The 20,522-nt window shown below is 39.2% G+C and overlaps 1 protein-coding gene across 2 annotated transcripts; it reads left to right on the top strand.

Moving 5' to 3' along the window:
- The first annotated feature begins 3,751 nt into the window (after window positions 1–3,751).
- On the top strand, window positions 3,752–13,667 carry c38h10orf88 (chromosome 38 C10orf88 homolog). 2 transcript variants are annotated; one of them, XM_072557503.1, is made up of 6 exons: window positions 3,752–3,933; window positions 7,426–7,626; window positions 8,995–9,067; window positions 9,146–9,352; window positions 10,489–10,997; window positions 11,651–13,667. In XM_072557503.1, exons 2-6 carry the CDS (start codon window positions 7,556–7,558, stop codon window positions 11,877–11,879), a joined length of 1,089 nt encoding a protein of 362 aa, XP_072413604.1. In that variant the 5' UTR covers window positions 3,752–3,933; window positions 7,426–7,555; the 3' UTR covers window positions 11,880–13,667. The 2 variants fall into 2 exon arrangements, with proteins under 2 accessions (XP_072413604.1, XP_072413603.1); XM_072557502.1 differs by lacking the exon at window positions 3,752–3,933 and adding an exon at window positions 3,966–4,099.
- Window positions 13,668–20,522: the final 6,855 nt, after the last annotated feature.

The following is a 20,522-nucleotide window of genomic DNA, read 5'->3' as shown; positions in this document are numbered from 1 at the left end:
ACTTCTATCCCAGAAGAGATTCCAAAGATCCAAAATCCAGTGACCACTTCAACTCCCCCTCCTACTCCACCAAGGACATGCAAGTCCTGGGCCTCCTCTACCGTCAAATCCAAGCCACCTGACTCCTGGAGGAAGATCACTTCTTCTTCCATCTTGGAACCCTCCAACCACATGACATCAATGTTGATTTCACCAGTTTCTTCATCTCTCGTCCCCCCCACCTCCAAGTCAGCACTGCCCCCTTGACCTGTCCTATCTGTCCATCTTCCTTTCCACCTGTTCCCTCCACCCTCCCCTCTGACCTATCACCATTAGCCCCTCACCTGCATCTACCCCTCACCTTCCCAGCTACCTTCCCCCCCACCCTCCTATTTATCTCTCAACTCCCTTCCCCTCCCCCACATTCCTGATGAAGGGCTAATGCCCAAAACATTAATTCTCCTGATCTTTGGATGCTGCCTGACCCGCTGTGCTTTTCCAGTGCCACACTTTTTGACCCTGATCTCCAGCATCTGCAGTCCTCACTTTCTTAGTACTGGGAGTATTTCCATAAGGAGTAAGTCAAGTATTGCCTTACATCAATGTTTCTCAAATGTGTAGAGGTCTGCAAATTATTTGAGCTGTTGACAAATGAGTGTCAAATGGAAGCCTGGTGTGAGCTAGGGGACAGGAGTGAGCTAGGGGAGTGTGGTTGCCACACACATAGCACAGTGAGGGATCACTGTGCATTCTTGGACTGAGCCGCATCAAGAATTGTTGAGAATGGCAGAAGAATTCCAGGGAAACCTTTAGTCTCCAAAGTTAGTAGTGGTTTCGTTGTGAAGTGAGATTAAAAGTCACTTAGGTGGTTTATTTGAATTTAAAGTTTATTTTGTATGATTGAATTGTTAATTTATCAAATTGTCATGTTTGTGACCTCCTATCAGAACTGAAAATTTAGAGATGTAACATATTTATGCAAGCCCAAAACAAAAAAAAATTATGGACACATCGGGGAGAAACACATACAGAATTCTTGAATGTTGATTTTACAGCAGATAATGATGGTTTCCAAATTGGATTTCAGCTTATTTAACATTGTTGTATGTGGATCCGAAATGGTTAAAACCTAACTCAGTCACTCAGTGTGATATAGTTATGGGGTCTGATTGACAGTAAAGTAGGATTTTGTGCAATACAGATATAAAACTAATCATTCCAAAAGTTGGTTCAGTAATGTAGAACCTATTATCACGTGTAGATAGTTGCAGAGACGTAATAAACTACATATTGTTTACTGTACATAATGCTTCTTTTAAGACCAGAAGTGTCAATTCTCACATTTAGTAAATTATGTCAGCCCAAAGAACCCACAGAAAATATGACTGCCAGAGCACACGTTACACATCAGCAAGACAAGACCTGATTACATTGTAGTGTTATTGCTAATGCTACTCCAGGCAATAACTAATTTCTGAGTTGTGAAATTATACCAGAAAATAATTGGCTATCAAGTTGTGTTAAATGGACATTACATCAGGAAATAATTGGTCATTGAGTTATTTTAATAATAATGTCACAACAGGCAGTGCTGATGCTGATATTGTACTAGGCAACGACTGGACATGAACCTGTATTAGTAATGATATTGTACTAAGCAAAGCTGCTCACTAAGCTACGTTGTTTTGGTATTATACTACGTAATGCTGCTCACTGAGCTGTGTTGGTGCTGGTACTATCAGAAGATCTCTGACAAGAAGCTGCACAGTAGGCTGCTAAATAAAATAGGTGTTAGGGACAAGGTACTGGCATAGGTAGAGTATTGATTGACTGGCAGAAAGCAGAGGGTGGGATAAAGGGGTATTTTTCAGGATGGCAACCAGTGACTAGTGGAATTCCACAAATGTCAGTGTTGGAACCACTCCAACAATCTGGTGGAAGGAACTCAGGGACTTGGTGCTAAGCTTGCAGATAACACAAAGATGGGTGAAGGGACAGGTGGTGTTGAGGAGGTGGGAAAGCTGCAGAATGATTTGGATATGCTAGGCCAGTGGACAAAGAAGTGGCAGATGGAAAACAATATGGCAAAGTGTGAGGTTACAGAGTCATTGTGATGTACAACAAGGAAACAGAACCTTCGGTCCAACTCGTCCATGCCGACTAGAGATCCAAACATAATCTAGTCCTATTTGCCAGCACTTGGCCCATATACCTCTAAATCCTTCCTATTCATCTACCGATCCAGATGCCTTTTGAATGTTGTAATTGTACCAACCTCCACCACTTCCTCTGGTAGCTCATTCCATACACACACCATCCTCTGTGTGAAAAAGTTGACCCTTAGGTCCCTTTTAAACTTTTTCCCTCTCACCCTAAACTTATACCTTCTTGTTCTGGCTCCCCCACCTCAGGGAAAAGACTTTGTTGACCCTATCCATGCACCTATATTTTGGTAGGTAGAGTCATACACTATTTTCTATATGGGGAAAGGTTTTGGAATTCTGAAGCAAGGGGAGTCCTAATTATAGTTCAAGATTCTCTTAAGGTTAACATGCAGGTTCAGCTGGATTAGGACAGCAAATGCAACTTTGGCATTGATTTCAAAAGTGCTAGAATACAAGAGTAGAGATGTCCTGCTGATGTTGGTTAAAGATGTGGTCAGACTGCATTTGGAATATTGTGAGTAGTGTTTAGGCCCTACATCTAAGGAAGGATGTGCTAGTGTTGGGGGAGGTCCAAAGGAGATTAACAAGAATGATTCTGAGGATGAAGAGCTTGTTATATGAGGAGTGGATGAGGACTCTGGGTCTGTACTCGATCGAACTTAGAAGGCTAAAGGGGAAATCTGATTGAAACTAACAGGATACTGAGAGATTTGGATAGAGTGAAAGCAGAAAAGATGTTTTCATTTTTAGAACAGATTAGGACCCGAGGGTACAGCCTCAGATTGAAGGGACAATCTTTTAAGACTAAGCCACAGAGGGTTGTGGAAACCAAGTCATTGAATTTATTTAAATCAGAAATTTATATGCTCTTGATTAGTAAGGGGATCAAGGGTTATGTGGAGAAGGTAGAAGATTGGGATTGAGAACCATATCAACCATGATCAAATAATAGAGCAGAATTGATGGGCTGAATGGCAAAATCTTATGGCCTTTATTACACCAGATAATGCTGCTGAGCCTTGTGCTGATATTAAACCAGGTAATGTTAGTTAACGCTGCTCCTTGAGCTGTGTTGGTGCTGGTAATACACCAGACAATCCTGGTAAATGCTACTCCCTGAGCTGTGTTGGTGCTGGTTAACGCTGCTCCCTGAGCTGTGTCGGTGCTGGTTAACCCTAGTTAACGCTGCTCCCTGAGCTGTGTTGGAGCTGGTTAACCCTAGTTAACGCTGCTCCCTGAGCTGTGTTGGTGCTGGTTAACGCTGCTCCCTGAGCTGTGTCGGTGCTGGTTAACCCAAGTTAACGCTGCTCCCTGAGCTGTGTTGGAGCTGGTTAACGCTGCTCCCTGAGCTGTGTTGGAGCTGGTTAACGCTAGTTAACGCTGCTCCCTGAGCTGTGTCAGTGTTGGTTAACGCTATTCTGGATTAGTGGTGCTGGAAGAGCACAGCAGTTCAGGCAGCATCCAAGGAGCAGCTCCACGCTTCAGGCTCACTGCCTTTATTCCTGATGAAGGGCTTTTGCCCGAAACGTCGATTTTGAAGCTACTTGGATGCTGCCTGAACTGCTATGCTCTTCCAGCACCACTAATCCAGAATCTGGTTTCCAGCATCTGCAGTCATTGTGTTTACCTCGTTGGTTAACGCTAGTTAACGCTGCTCCCTGAGCTGTGTCGGTGCTGGTTAACGCTGCTCCCTGAGCTGTATCGGTGCTGGTTAACCCTAGTTAACGCTGCTCCCTGAGCTGTATCGGTGCTGGTTAACCCTAGTTAACGCTGCTCCGTGTATTTGGGGGTAGGGACTTTGTTTTACGGTAGTGCGGCTGCGCGCTCTCATTTTCCGGCCGCGGGGGGAGGGGGATGGAGCGGCTCTGGGTCCGAGCCGCTTGGCCGTGCGGCCTGGGCCGGCTGCGGGCCTCGGTCACCGACTGTGACTCGGACAGCGGAGAGGCCGGTGACTGGTAAGGGCGAGCTCCCGGGTCGGTTCCTGGTCTCTTCCGGCTCAGGCCCCGGGCTCTGCTCCCCGCTCGTTAGGGAGGCTCCGCCGCTGTCGGTGTTGGGGTCGCCCCGGGGGCGGAGAGCAGGGCCCGGGGGTAACCTGGGGCGGGGGGGGGGGGAGGGGAGGGTGGTTGGTTGGGGGTACAGTCCCGAGGGTAACCAGGGGGACGGGGGTAGGGTTGTGTAGGCCTGGTGCTGTGATGGTGTTTCTGTAATAGCTGTATGGTCAAGTCCATCCACTGTCTCACTGTGTAGTTAACACCTGGACAATAGAGAAAATGTAGAGACCAGGTCATTGAGTTTAAGTCAGAAATATGTTCTTTATCACTAAAGCGATAAAGGGTTTTGTGGGGAAGGTAGGAGAATAGGGTTGAGAGACATATCAACCATGATCAAATATTAATCAAATTAATATTAACCTTTTTTAAAAATACTGATCCATCGTGCCTGCTCATTCTGGATGTAATTTTTTACAGCCTCTCGCTGTTGTTTGTTTGGCGATCGCTGATTGTGCAAATACCATCAAGTGCCTGTGTTAGAACCATTGGGCAAGATAATCCATTTCTGAAGTAAAATGTAGATGGGAGTTTCAGATGGACAGTCTGTGGAATACCCACCACAGCAGATTCTGAAGGCATTGCCTGGGAAAATTAAATTTTTCACTCTTCATCGAAACCACAGCCTTTAGAGGGTTATGGTGCAGTTAAATAAAAGTTACTCAGGAACAGTTGTGACCATTAAATTCATAGTCTAACTCCTTTTAAACATACAAGTCACACAACATCAGGTTATATTCCAACCTGAAGGAGGAGCGGCACTCTGAAAGCTAGTGCGTCCAAATAAGCCTGTCAGAATATAACCTGGTGGTGTGTGATTTGTAACTTTGTCCACCCCAGTCCAGCACCTCCACATCTTTTTAAACTGACCTATCACACTGCACTTAGCCCAGTCCATTCTACTGAGTACATTGGCAGCTTGTCATCCACAACTGACTGGAAATGCAGATGTCGTTAAACAACATTCCTCATTAATAGCACAATAAAATTGGATAATAGACATAAGTATTGGAGCTTATTACCTTGATGTTTATTCAATAGCGGTTACAAATGCATTTTAATCTTTTGTCTTTTTGGTAATATGGTAATCAGTGTGATTTTGATGATTGGTCAGGTCTTTGTGATAAGCGATGATGCTAAATGTAGTTTGCTTTTGCTTCTATCAAACCTTGTCTGCTATTCAGTTAAATTATTGCTGATCTGCCTCAATGCCACTTTGCTGAGCTAATCACCTATCACATTGTTTTTAACATCAAGAAATCTACCACGTTCTGTCTTGAACATATTCACCCCTCTGGAATACAGAATTCTAAACATTCATCACCCTCTGAGTGCAGAAATTCTTTCTCCTCTAAATCTGAAGTGGTTCACTCCTTATCCTGAAACTGTCTTTGGGTTCTAGACTTACCAGCTAGGAGAAATTTCCCATTGACAGTTACCCTTGCCCATTTCAGAGAAATCCCTGGACAAGGCTTGATAGGAGTAACTTTTGCTTTCTCTCTAGCAGTCTTATAAATCACCTCCTTTGACCTAATGCAGACTTTAACTTTTGTTAGCCATGTTTGACTCACCTTTTTGTTGGTTTTGATGTCTTAGGGGATAGTATATTTGTAGTAAACATGTAATATTTATTTAAATGTTAGCCAATACCTGTTTACCATAAATATTTTCTTATTCCACAATAGTCAACTTGCTCTCACAAGAACTAGGAGGAGGAACAGGCAATTCAACTCCTTGAATCTGCTCTGCCATTTAACACAACCATGGCTGATCTCATCACAGCTTCAACTCTACTTTCTCCACAGCTCTTCAACCCTCTACTAATTAAACATCTGTCTATCTCCTCCTTAAGTTTACTCTATGTCCCAGCATTCACTGCACTCTAGGATTGTGAATTCCACAGAGTCATGACATTTAGAGAAGTAATTTCTCTTCATCTCTGTTTCAAATCTGCTACCCCTTATCATAAAACAATGACCTCATGCTCTAGGTTGTCCCACATGAGGAAGCATCCTCTCTGTCTACTTTGTCTATTCCCATTAGCATCATATGTTCCTCAAATAGATCTCCTCTGATTCTTCTAAACTCCAGCGAGTATAGGCCTAATCTGCTCTCTCTCTCTCTATAAAACAAACCCCTAATCTGTAGAATAAAACTCTGAACAGGTGTTGCAATGCAACTTCAACCCTCTTTAATTAAGCAGACCAAAATGGTACGTGATTTCCAAAATAAAGCTGTTCAGAGAGTGAGATCAACTCCGATACTACCTGTCTAATTCTCTTCTTCCTTTGCAGTCGCTCATTCACATGTTGCCTGCATTCTCCTAATCTGAAGTGTGACAACCTACCTATGATATCCAGGTAGTTCAGCACTACTCCACAGTGACTCCTGTTGCTGCTTGAGTTTGGAAATTCAGAGCTCAAGCTTCTGCAGTTGGTGACACTCCGTGGCTTTCCAAATACCACAGCTGCACATTCTGTTCAACCCAACTGCCCTGTCTTGTCTTAACTTTGAGCTATTATAAGTTGAATTATTTACCAATTACTTTTCATTCTGCTTCTTCCCTTAAACAAAAATAAGAAAAAATCTACCGGACAGTGAAAAAGGCAGAAAAAGAAATGAGCCCCTGTTTCCCATTCAGTCCAAGTGGCACCCCATGCAAAGGACACCCAAACCCCTATATTTATACTATTTGAGATCATAAAAGAATCCGCTTTGGTACAGCTACATAAAGAAGATTAAACTAGCTAATTAATTACACTGCTCTCCAGTAGGTAATTTACTCTTGTTTAAGGTTTAAAAAAAAATAAACTTCACTTAAATAGTAACTTACAGTTAATGCAATCAAAACAAGAAAGGAATTAACCTTAAGAGTCTCTCACCCGCTATTCTCAGCTTCTCGCTCTGTATAAGCTGCAGTTATGTGTATGCTTAAATGTGGTTTTACTGACACTCTTGAAGGCCTCAATTTTTTTTTTCCCTGAAATCCTGAGCTACGTTGGCTCAAGAATTATCAAGTGTTTATCGAATTGCAAAGGGTATATTGTACTTGTGAAGTGTTTGATTTAAGCAGGAAACAAATCTCACTTAATTGAAAATACTGTGGTATACCAGAAATGTACCAATATTTGAGATGAAAAGAAGAAAAGAAAATTGCAAAAGGCTATAATTTTGAAATAAAATGTCTTGCTTTAAGTTGGAGATGACTTATTGTTCCCTTTATTATGTTTCAGTGTAGAACTTGTTACTTTGGAACGGCCTCAAACCGATTCTGCGGAAACTCCATGTATACTCTATCTACAGTTCTCTCCTCAACAACCTGCTGACATAATCTTTGTGGAGGTATGGAGCGAAGCAAGAATCATGGAGGTTTACACAGGAGAGTACTGCGGAACATGCCATGGCCAAAAAGTAGACAACCTACAGTTAAATGGGTAACATTATTTTAGCTCACAACATTAACCTTGAATTGGCAGTCAGCAGACTAACGGAGTTTGTAAAATGTCAGCTTAGGAGTGTAAATAATTAATATAAATTTTGCCATTAGTAATTGGTTAGTTTCTTCTGATACTTCTCAAAAGAACCAATTTACTGCCTTTTTAAATTTTCTGTATTGTGGCTGTGAAGCAATCAGAATATCATTAAAAGAAGACCGTCTGGCCCAACTAATTCTCTTGTTGGAAATAAGATCTGTCATCTTTAACTGGTCTGGCTTATGTGACTCTAGATCCATTGCAATATGATTGACTTTTTATGCACTCTGAAATAACAAGCAGATCACTCAGTTCCAGGCAGATTCTCTCAAATTCCTTGAGGACAATTACGGCTGAGCAAGAATTGCTGAGCTTACCAGGGATGCCAAAAGCACATTTGGTAAAATAGGTCCACTTGCAGCTATGTGTAGGAGGAGGCAGTGGTTTATAAAAAAAGCTATTTACAGCATACAATTCCATTAACAGATTGTTGTTACTGTTTGGTGCAGTTGTTACTGTTTGGTTTAGTTTAAGGAGTGATGCAGTGTGTTTGTGTTTAAGGATCAAAACTATTGCTGGATAGTTTTGTTGTGGCTCCAAACAGGTGATCGCAGCACTTTCAAATGTAGGCCTGTTTAATATTGCCAGTGCCCCATATATACACAATCCTGAATTCCTTTGCTGTTTTTATGGCTTTAACAACAAAATTTGATGTATTAAAGCAGCCTACAATGATTCATTGTTCACACAGGTTGGCAGACCGGTTTAAAAAATAATCAAAGGCGGGGCAATTTAACGAGTCATGAAACGTCTGCTGCTATGTTGGTACATTTTGGATGGGGTCCCTTTCCTGCGATTACTAATTTAGTTTCTAACAGCAGCTACTGTAATAGAATTCTGTCTCCGGGTGGAACCAATACCAACTCATAGGAACATTATCAAACATTAGGCAAAAGACTAAAAGCTTGATCAAATACTTGGATTTTAAAGGATGTCTGAAAGGAGGAAAGAGAGATAGAGGCAGGTTTAAGGAGGAAATTCCTGAATTCAGATCTGGAGTGGCTAAAGGTACAGCCACCAGTGATGACACAATTAAGCTTAAGGCTTTCAAGACTAGAATTATAGAAGTGGAGGTACTCAAAGTATTTTGGGACTAGAGGAAAATATGGAGTGTGGTAGGGGCGAGACCTTGGCAGGATTTGAAAACAAGAATGAGAATCTGCTTCAGAAAGACTTCTATTAGCATTTGCTGTCCTAGAATTATTGATATTTTGAACGTATTATGATGCTTTTGTCACTTAAAATGAATGTTTTTAAATTGTCTTTCAGTGACCATGAACAAATCCTCTTATTTAAGAAGTATTTTAAATTGGATATTCCTAGTTCATACTGCGAACTAAAGGTAATTTGTTGAGTTAATTCTTTTTTTACTCATCATGTTTTACTCTTATGAACCTTCTGACTGAGCCACTGTTTTTAGTTGCTGTCTTTAGGTGGAAAAGAGAAAGTACGCATTGGTAAAATATTACTGGGAGTAAAAGATGCTTCAGTCGGGATCTCAAGAGGCTTTTCTCAGTTTGGAAAAAGCATCGACATGGAACGAGTACAAACAATGATGGATTCAATGGGAGCAAAGCTGTCACCTGGAGCTCAGCAACTCTTTAACATGGTCCAATTCCAGCAGAAAGTGAGTCATGTGTTGATCAGCATAAAGATTTGAAAAAGCCATATTGACTGCATAGAGTTTCTACAACACGCACTTGGCCCATAGCCTTAAACACTGCAATTTCCTGTTTCAGAATTATAATTATAGGCCCTGGAATTTCATCCTTACACCTCTTTGACTCTATATCCTTTGAAATGCTGTCTAAAAGTTGCTGGTTTGCTACGAATAGTGTGACATCAATTATTAGGTCCTGAATTATGTGGAGGTAATGAAGATATTGTTTTTGTTTTCTGGTATCAGCACATGTACAGTTAAATGCAGAGATCCTGAGGTACTGTCACTAATCAGGAAATGCATGAAATTGTTACTTGCACTAATGTTGCCTTATGTGGTCAAGTGTCTACTTTTGTTTTATAACCGTACTGAGAAACATTTTAATATGTTTTATTATTTTACAGACACTAGTTTTTCTAAACATCTAGTAAAGATTATGGCAGGATGAGCACAAAATAAGTATCAAGATATGATTAAGAGAAATGAATGTTGAACTTTTCATGACAGGTTTACACTTTATTCTTCACAACATAAATTTGATAAAACAGCTGCATTGCAAGCATGGTAGCTGTATTTTTATAGAAGACTAATTCAATGATCAATAAAATGGATGGTACTGTGTGCTACTCATGACTGTAGGAGAAAGTGAGGACTGCAGATGCTGGAGATCAGAGCTGAAAATGTGTTGCTGGAAAAGTGCAGCAGGTCAGGCAGCATCCAAGGAACAGGAGAATCCTGAAGAAGGGCTTATGCCCGAAACGTCGATTCTCCTGTTCCTTGGATGCTGCCTGACCTGCGCTTTTCCAGCAACACATTTTCAGTACTCATGATTGTATCCTAATGAACTCAGTAACTTGAATATGATGGATTAAGTTAGAGGGACATGAGAATCCTTGTCCTTTGATAGCTCGATTAGAAAAGCTGCATCTAACTGATGCCTGCAGCCTTATGGTTCTTGGTGGGATTTCTGGTCTGGTATCTGATCTCAACTTTGCTGACTACAATTGGCCTTGGTGCATTAACACCTCGACTTATGATGGATTTTGCAAGTTAGCACAAACAATAATTGTAATTGTTTTATTTATTGATATTTCTCCATATAGAATCAAGCAGCAATAGGTGGACTATTTCAGGGTATACTTAAAAAAAGCGATGTAACAGAAGTTGGAAGAATTGTGAATTCACCGCAAATGTTTACTCCACAATCTGAAGGTGGCATGATCTCTTCCCATGTATTCAGCAACACTAATCCAATTCTTTCTTCAAAACTGGAAGAAACAAAGGATCCTGAAGGAGTAACTGCATTTAATGTTGAATCCACACCAACAACAGATTGCTCAGTCTTGTCCATTGGAACAAATGATAAAAAGAAAACTTCTGATTCTGGAGATAGCGCAAAAGAAATAGATCAACAAAAATTTGCGAGAGGAGATTTGAAAGAGCTTGTGTCAACATTTCTGTGCAAACAAAGTAATGGAGAGCCAAATGCATTTAGTTCTGAAATGCTGCCTTTCCTTCGGGACCTTTGTGGTCAGGTGAATGAACTTCGTTTGGAAGAAGAGGCTAAAGTTACGGAAAATACCACAGCAGCTGAGGACAGAACCAGTGACCGGTATGAATTTATGCAATTCATTGTTCTTTTGTGTAGTTTGTATCATGGATTTTGTTGAAAATTGAGTTCAGTCGAGCTCTTAATTTTCTTTTCCCGTTGTTAGAAACTAAGAAATATATGGCAGTCTTGACCTCGCGTTTGCATGATCACTCACGTGTGGGATGTGATGATTCATGGTGGTTTCTGATTCAACGCGTGTGGATTGTGATAATGAAACTAATATTATGCACCTGTTAAATGGATTAAAATAACAGCATGACATCAATTATTAGGTCTTGAATTATGTGGCGGTAATGAAGACATTGTCATCCTTTGCTTTCTGGTGTCAGCACATCTACAATTAAATGCAGAAATCCTGAGATTGCTGTCAGTAATCAGGAAATGCATGAAATGTGCAGCACTCTGGCAGCATCTACAGAGGGAGAAACACTTACACTTCAGTTCATGAGCTGTTATTAAAGTCTTAACAGAGCAAGGCCATTCATGAGAGATTTAGAAAACATTCATAGAAACAAACCTTGGTAGAAATACGTGCGATTTGATGTTTTAGGAACTGTGGATGTTCTGGAAGGGAATCTTGTAGATACAGTTTGTTTTAAAGGTATGTTTTTAAAACATTCTGCTTGTTTTCATGTTGCTCTGTTTCTTCACAGGCATTACCAAGAGGCATTATGTTCAAAATTAGAAAAACATATTGCTGAACACATGGAATCGATAGAAAAGAGACTGAAGGATTATATTGATTGCCGAATAACCATGCTGCAAGCTGACCTTGATGAAAAATTTATTTCACTCACCAAACTGCTTGAAAACATTGCTCTGAACAGAACTGTAACGAAAAACTATGAATGTGATGCATTTTTAACAAATGGGGAGCTTTGACTGATTTTTCTTCGCATCTTTTGAACGATTACTGTGAAACTGGTTTAGTTTCAAGAAACCCTGAACGTTACATTTAATGCAAGGGTGTCCAAACTATGACCCTGGCCATATAGGTCGAAAGTTTGAGCCCATTAAGTTTGTTAGTGATATGATTCCTGGAGTAATGCTCATATACAGCTAGTGTGCATGGCCAAGTAACCCAGGCAGCTCTGCTGCATTTGTTTGTTATAACATTTTATCTCTAGGTTTTATGGGCCAGTAGGTTTGGGGATGGTCGCTCCTGATTCTATGGCCACAGTAATGGATGAGTGATTTGTGATGCTGGAATGTGTCAGAAGTTTTACTGGCAAGAAAACCATATATCTGGCTCTTGAACGTGTGGGGAATGCACTTGAATGGCCCGTAGAAAAACTTGGACTTTTCCAATATAATGAATATGTCACTCTTGAACTGGAAACTAGAGCATATAATTTATTTCCATTCTAATTTTTTTGAAATTTGTGGCATTTTTCGGGCTTAATGTGCTCTCTGTTTAAAAAGAACAAACTTATTTGGAGCAAAGAAAAAATTGCTAAACTTAGAAATTCTATTGTGATTTTGAGATAATGTGTTACTGGCGTTAAATATTTTTGATATCCTATCAATTCTTGTTTCTAGATCCCAGAAAAGTTAATATTAAGAATATAAAGGGTCCTTGACTTTCAGAAGTCCAATGTGTATCCTGTTGGCATTCATACTAAGGTAGTAGTGATGTAAAATTACAGTTGCACATTAAGTTCAGATATTTGCAGAAACCTAAAACTCCAAGACAAGTATAATTTAGTGTATCTCCTCAAAATGATAAATCGTTAAGCATTATTTGCTGTCTCACTACTCAAGTATTCATTTCGACTTAAGGAAGATTTGTAAATCACTGCCGTTGATCACCAATCTAATATTATTCATTCACTGACTGGAGGTGGGTGTTGCTGGCTAGGCCAATGTTTATTTTGCATCCCTAGTTGCTCAGAGGATATTTTGTGATTTAATACATATTGAACTTCAAAGACTAATTTGCATCTTGCTGGCATTCATACTAAGGTATGAAATTACCGTTGCACACTAAGTTGATGATTGTTAACTTCAGTGGACCTGCCACAAAGTGGTGCTGCAATGTATTACGAGCAAGAAAGGTATCTGGGTTTCTTTTGAATATGCTGCTTAACACAGAAAACTTGCTTTCAACCTTTTCCCAATAACTTATCTAGCTGGCTTGCCCTTGAATTGAATTTAGTTGAGTGCATGAATGGAAAATTATAAAGGATACATAGCAAGTAATATATGAATTATACTATCAACTGAGCAATTACAATTTAATGGGAAATTTATCCAGATAAAATGTAAAGTGGGCAACTGAAAAGGTAGGGTGAGGTATATATTACTGTAATTTATTAAACGTTTTTCCAAATATTAAAATGCTTTCTTCAAAGTTTGTTCAATGTATTGACTGTCCAATTTCAGATGGAATTCCTTTCTTGTAGACTTTTTTGTGGTAAACTGTATTTAGAGGAGTTTTTGCAACTGTATTAAAGACATTTCTTGCAGGTATTGCAGACATTTCGAAGTCTTAAAAACCATGATATATTTATGCAGGGTTCTGTCTGAATTTCAAGATATGTAATTAAGTTTTTTGTGGAACTTAAATTTTTGCAGTGTTCAGATGAAATGTTATGAGTAATTTCTGCATTATTTTGACTGCTTGCAGGTTGGAATTAGCACAAAAAAATAAACAAGTACCTCATTAGATTATTTCTGTTTTAACTGTGAACTTCTACTCAATGAATACAGAATTTTGAGGAAACAAAGTTGTAAACTTGACTGTTCTTCTGACAGAAATGCTCATTAAGCTTAAGTGTATGATTACAGAGCAGGAGTTTAACATCTTCCTCCTTTCTCCCCCTATAATTTGATAAAACATTTTTCTACAATACAGAAAATGCAAGCAGCTAACATTATTTTCATTGTTGGTCCCTAGATCAAGTCTAATCTTCACTTCTGAAGAGGAGTCATATCAGGTACAACATTAACTCTGTTTCTCTCTTCACAATTGTTGCCAGACCTTCAGAGTTTCCCTAGCATTTAGTTATTGAGACTGATAATTGATCATGACTACTGTAGGATTTTTGCTTGTATCTGGGGTTTTGAAATTGCAGTCAATTTCAAATGTAATGGACAGCGAAGGAGGTTACTTCAGTAAAGCAGCATCTTGATCAGATGGGCCAATGGGCTGAGGAGTGGCAGTTGGAGTTTAATTTAGATAAATACGAGGTGCTGCTTTTTGGGAAAGCAAATCAGAGCAGGATTTATACACTTAATGGTAAGCTCCCAAGTAGTGTTGCTGAACAAAGAGACCTTGGAGTGCAGGTTCATAGCTCCTTGAAAGTGGAGTCACAGGCAGATAGGATAGTGAAGGTGTTTGGTATGCTTTACTGATAAGAGTATTGAGTATAGGAGTTGGGATGTCATATTGTGGCTGTACAGGACATTGGTTAGGCCGCTGTTGGAATATTGCATGCAATTCTGGTCTCCTTTCTATTGGAAGGATGTTGTGAAACTTGAAAAGGTTCAGATAAGATTTACAAGGATGTTGCCAAGGTTGGAGGATTTGAGCTATAGAGAGAGGCTGAATAAGCGGCATGGTGGCACAGTGGTTAGCACTGCCACCTCACAGCGCCAGAGACCTGGGTTCAATTCCCGCCTCAGGCGACTGACTGTGTGGAGTTTGCACGTTCTGCCCGTGTCTGTGTGGGTTTCCTCCGGGTGCTCCGGTTTCCTCCCACAGTCCAAAGATGTGCAGGTCAGGTGAATTGGCCATGCTAAATTGCCCGTAGTGTTAGGTAAGGGGTAGATGTAGGGGTATGGGTGGGTTGCGCTTCAGCGGGGCGGTGTGGACTTGTTGGGCCGAAGGGCCTGTTTCCACACTGTAAGTAATCTAATTTAATATCTAATATAAGCTGGGGCTGTTTTCCCTGGAACGTTGGAGGCTGTGGGGTGACCTCATACAGGTTTGTAAAATCATGAGGGACATGGTTAGGATAAATAGATATTATTTTCCTTGGGGTGGGGGAATCTAGAACTTGAGAGCGTAGTTTTAAGGTGAGAGAGGAAAGCTATAAAAGGGACTTTAGGGGCAACATATTCACGCAGAGGGTGGTGTGTGTATGGAATGAGCTGCTGGAGGAAGTGGAGGAGGCTGGTACAGTTGCAACATTTAAAAGGCATCTGGATGGGTATATGAATAGGAAGGATTTAGAAGGATATGGGCCAAGTGCTGGCAAATTGGACTAGATTAGATTGGGCTATCTAGTCTGTATGGATGAGTTGATCTCTGTGACTTGAATTATATGAAGTTAAAAATCATACAATGCCAGGTTATAGTTCAACAGGTTTATTTGGAAGTATTAGCATTCGGAGCGCTGCTGCTTCAGGTAGCTGTGGAGCAGGATCATAATACACAATTTATAGCTAAAGCTTATTGAAACGATATATTGAACAAATCTGGATTGCTGTTAAGTCTTAACATATATTGTTTCAGTTGCATGACACTAATTTTTTGCTATAAATACTGTCTTATGATCCTGCTCCACAGCCACCTGATGAAGAAACAGTGCTCCGAAAGCTAGTGCTTCCATATAAACCTGTTGGACCTATAACCCGACGTTTGATTTTTAACTTTGTCCACCCCAGTCCAACACCGGCACCTCCACATCATTTTAATTATATAAAACGCTGCTAAAAATTCAGTGCTTAAAATTTTCAATTGGTTGTTTATTATAAACATACCTGTAAATAGCTTGTGACATTCATAGTAGATTTGTCAATAGACTTATTGATAGGACAGAACATCACACTTTATGATAGAAAATAATTAACCTTTTCTGTAGTTGCAACAGACTTTAATGTAATCTTTTTTTAAGACCATTAATTCTAATGTTTTTACATAAAGTCCTTAAAACATGCAAACATAAGCTTTGCTTTGGTAAATAGCATTTAAAAAGAGAGCAGCATTTCAGCAAAGTAAATATTAGATCAGTCTATCCAGAAGAGAGCTACTAAGAACTCTGACAGAAACTCTTAAGTTTGGCATTGTAGCATTGGCACATAAGTGATGAGTTAATCTTTCCAGGCATAGCAATTCATCAGAAATAAAAGATATAAAGAGGAACTCGATTATCTGGCATTTGATTAACCGAATTTCAGATTATCCGAAGAAGATCACAAGGTCCCGATGCATTGCTAACTGTTATCTAGCATTAATTATTCAGCATTTGATTAACTGAATGAAATACTCACTGCCTGTGTCCTTTGGATAATCGAGGTTCCTCTACAGATTTCTAACTTGAAGAGCAGATTGTGGCAAAGAGGAAATGCAGAGGAAAACAAATGATCTGTTAAGGGATCAGATGGAGACTAGACCCATGTAATTAACAAGATAATGTAAGGCTGATGGAGGCTTGAAGAGAGAAATATACACGAGAGCCAGCAAATCTGTGAACTGTTAGTGGAATTGGAAGGTGAAGAATGAAAACCTTTAGTGGGCTAGCTGGAACAGATATGAAGTCATTACTAGGGATGTAGAACCCCTTCCCCCACCCACCAGTAGGGTACTAAGGAGGTAGCCTCATTGCAAGTAGGTTGATACTTTGTTTTCCTTCTAGATTCCTGAAGAATTGAAACCTTCTCCATTCCAAATGGTTCCAGTATCTTCACAGTTCTGGTGTATTTTCTATGCCATGCTTTGTTTTGGCTAGGCTTTGTTTTCAATACTACTTTTGTTCATTATTTTTATTTGAAATGTGGCGACAGAAGACTTAATTATTCTTTATTGGTTGGAGACAGTTAATTCAACAAATTAATAATAAATTTAAGAACCGGATGTATATTTCCTCCAAATCAGGTTTTGAGTGGTGAGTTGAGTTTAATAATGGAGAAGATGAGCAAATAGGACAGGAAGTGAAGATGTGGGGGAAGACCAATGACAATTGCTTTGAATAGTGGGGTGGACTTGAGAGATTATATTGGTTTACTCCTGTTCTTATTTCCTATGTTCTGATGCTCTTTATGTATTAGAATCTCAATGTGTTAGGGCAATTCTACCTTTTTGTAATCACCCAATTGTGTCAATATTGAGTGAGGTTTCAGCACTGCACTCTTTCCACCCACCCCCATCCTGATACAGTTAGCTCACATTCAGAATATTGTAACAACTTATCAAAGTTGTTTAATAGAAGTGAAAAAATTAACATGCAGTTTTAAAAAGCTTTTCAGTCATAATGTGCTACATAAGCTTTGATATTCTTAGACAAAAATGTTTTAAGTTTGACAACACATCACTGCCTTAGGGGTTGGCTTAGATTGAACAGACATATGAGCAAGTGGCTAATGAAGTTCTATCCTACAATGTAAAAACAAAGCATATATAACTTATTTGTTAAATCCTTAAATAAAATTACTTCATAGCTTATTGGTAAAATAGCGGAATTTGATTTAGCTTGACCATAGCAATGTAATTAGTAATTTCAGTACTATAAGTGCAATATTGTTTTTGTTTTAATTTGTAATTTCTGTGCTTGTGCACAACTTTTTGGATGATGTACAAGGTTAATGCGTTATGGTTAGTGGTATGGATATATTCTCTCTTTGGTTCCTGAACTACTTTATCATACCAGGCACTATGGAAGAAGCAGAGCAACATAGAAAACTCATGGCAATGTTATTTCAACCATTTTCTTGTTACTTTAACCAACTTTATCCAAGATTTCTGAAATAATTTATTTTTAATAATAAATTTACTTTGTAGTTGTGATATAAAATAAAATGCTCATTATTGTCCTGCAACTTTGTTCTTCCAAACACGTATTTTCGATGGACATGTGTACAAAAATAATGGAAAAATACAGAAAGATAGTAACTGTGTTTGCAGAGTACTTTGGACCTTTTTAGAGTTGAATATATCCAATTGCAATATCATTTCTTCCTGCTGATGGATTTCAACCTGTCGGATGAGAGATGAAATTCCAGCATCACTTAAGGGGGAATCATCAGTAGCCTTACAGACCACAATTCTATAATGCAGGAAAACTGAATGAAAAGCTTGCACAAATTCAAACATTATGGGATGGTGAGGAATATGTATGTTGATTCTTTCACACACCTGCAAACAAACATTTCAATAAAATGTGATATTTTTAATATTTTAAAGCTTTAATATAATCTAGCAATTAGATTTTCTAATTAAACTTAGTAAAATTGAACTTTGTATTACTTTTAATGTGTAGAAAATTCAGATAGTTTTAATACATTTTCGGAGTGCTGCTCCTTCAGGTGGTTGTGCTCCGAAAGTTAGTGCTTTCAAGTCAACCTGCTAGACTATAACCTGGTGTTGTGCGATTTTTAACTTTGTACACCCCAGTCCAATACCGGCATCTCCAAATCATTAATATACTTGTGTGGGGTGTTCCTGGCAGTACAACCTGCATGTTTTAGTGGACAGATCTAGATTGATGGTTGTATTTGTTTTTTCACTCAACAGTATTTTTATTAACCAATATTAATGTGTTCCTTTAATACTTGAAATTATGTACTAAACAAAAACTGTAAATCTTTTCTCTGAAGAAGTTTGTGAATTCTAATCTTGATTGCAGAATTATAGGGAAATGACCATAGGGAAATATCATTTGACTCAATTGATTAATTTTGGTGTTTAGCTCCACAGGCAGTTTTAATCCTTTGTACCTGCCTTGTTTCCATAATCATTTTATTGTTGTTCCATTCAGCCACCAATCTGATCTATTTTGAAATTTTTAATGTGGTCTTTACCTGAACCACTATTTCCAATTGTATATTCCACAGTCAAACAATCCTGTGTATAACAACAGCAAAAGAAAAAAATCATGGTTTTCTAAATCGCTTCAAATCTTGTTTAGATTTCCTTTTGTCTCAGACCAATCTTGTTTCTTTGCCCCATTGAAGGCCAAGTGTAAAGGAAACTTGACTTTGTTATCCCACTCATGCAACAGTGTCCCTGAGAGATTTTGATGGCAAAGTAGGAAAAGAATTACTCTGAGATCCCTAACCTTAACACCATTGCAAGTGAGACACAAGTATTCATTATCTCCCACTTCTGCTCTTGGTTTCATTCCTGTTAATGGATTTTGAATCCTATTTTCTAACTTTTGCCTAAAATTTGAAATAAATATTTGGGATGCAGGTTTTGGCAGGGCTAGCAATTGTTACCCATCCCTAGTCCTCAAGCAGCTGGTGGTGACCAGCCTTGACTTAACCTTAACTGAGTAGCTTGATGTTTAGAAATTATTATAATACTCTAATATAAATTATGTCAATACAGCAGTTATACTTTTCACATCCATATATATTAAACAAGAAGGAAGTAATGCCAGACTTGGCTTTTGGGAATAGGTGAGCCAAGTAGATCGTGACACTTGGAGAATGTTGAGGATTGTGGTAATCATGTCATTGCATTTAGGATGACTATGCTAAAGGATAATAATCGAGCAGGGATTGATTTTCCCATCCACCCAAATTCATGTTCTTCGAAATGGTAGAGGTTGGGGTTTGAAAGGTGTTGGAAAATTGACATTTCGGACAGGCGCCCTTCATCTGGAATCTGATTCCTGATGAAGGCCTCCTGCCCGAAATGTCAATTTTCCTGCTCCTTGGTTGCTGCCTAACCTGCTAAGCTTTTCTAAGATTAGACTCTAATCTTGAGTCTAATCTCCAGCATCTGCAGTCCTCATTTTCGCCTGTTTGGAAGGTGTTGTCAAGGGAATCTTGGCAATTTGTGGCAGTGCAGTTTGTAGTTTCTAAATATTGCTTGCATTATATGCTGGAAGTTGATGGGGTCCCAATCAAGATGACTACTTTGTCGTGGATGGCTTCAAGCTTTCTGAATATTGTTAGAACTGCAGTCATCCAGGCTGGAGGATTGGGAAATTTTTAAACACCAACCAGCTGAGATATATAAAATGCTAAGGAGGCTTGACAAAGTAGAGATTGGGCAGATGTTTCCCCTTGTGGGGCAATCTGGAATGAGAGGTCATGGTTTTAGGCTATAGGGTGACAAATTTAAAACCGATGAGGATAAATTATTTATCTAAATGTTGTGAATCTGTAGAATTCACTACCAATGAATGTATGGAATGCTGAATAAATTTGAGGAGGATATGAATTTTAGTTCGTACCTTAACACATTACTATGAGGAGTGGGTGGGCAGGAAAGTGGTATTGACGCCAAGATGAACTCACCCACAATGGTACTGAAAGGTAGAGCAGACACGAGAGCCTTCTGGTTCTTACATTCTTGCATGGCAAATATTCCAATATACTCCTGAATTATTCCTTATTGATAATGGACAGTCCTTGAGGAAGCAGGTTATGAGTGACTTGACACAGAATTGTCAGCCTTTGTCTTGCTTTAGTAGCACAGTATTTGTAAAGTAGGTGCAGCTAAACTTCAAGGGAAACATTAATTTCCTGGCACTTCTGTAGTGTGAATGCTACTCACCCCTTATAAGCTCAGCATGAATGTTGCTATGATACAAAGTGATGTTTTATTCTTAAGATAGTTCAATTAGAATGATTTTG

The sequence above is a fragment of the Chiloscyllium punctatum genome, chromosome 38, assembly GCF_047496795.1.
Source record: "Chiloscyllium punctatum isolate Juve2018m chromosome 38, sChiPun1.3, whole genome shotgun sequence".
In the NCBI taxonomy this organism is placed as follows: Eukaryota; Metazoa; Chordata; class Chondrichthyes; order Orectolobiformes; family Hemiscylliidae; genus Chiloscyllium; species Chiloscyllium punctatum.
This window is presented reverse-complemented; position numbering and strand designations above follow the sequence as displayed.

Bases quoted from the DNA above. Each gene is read 5' to 3' on its own strand.
- c38h10orf88 (XM_072557502.1), top strand. From the start codon at position 3,999: ATGGAGCGGCTCTGGGTCCGAGCCGCTTGGCCGTGCGGCCTGGGCCGG. The intron at 4,100-7,425 runs GTAAGGGCGAGC...ATTATGTTTCAG, and splicing joins AGCGGAGAGGCCGGTGACTG to TGTAGAACTTGTTACTTTGG. The intron at 7,627-8,994 runs GTAACATTATTT...ATTGTCTTTCAG, and splicing joins GACAACCTACAGTTAAATGG to TGACCATGAACAAATCCTCT.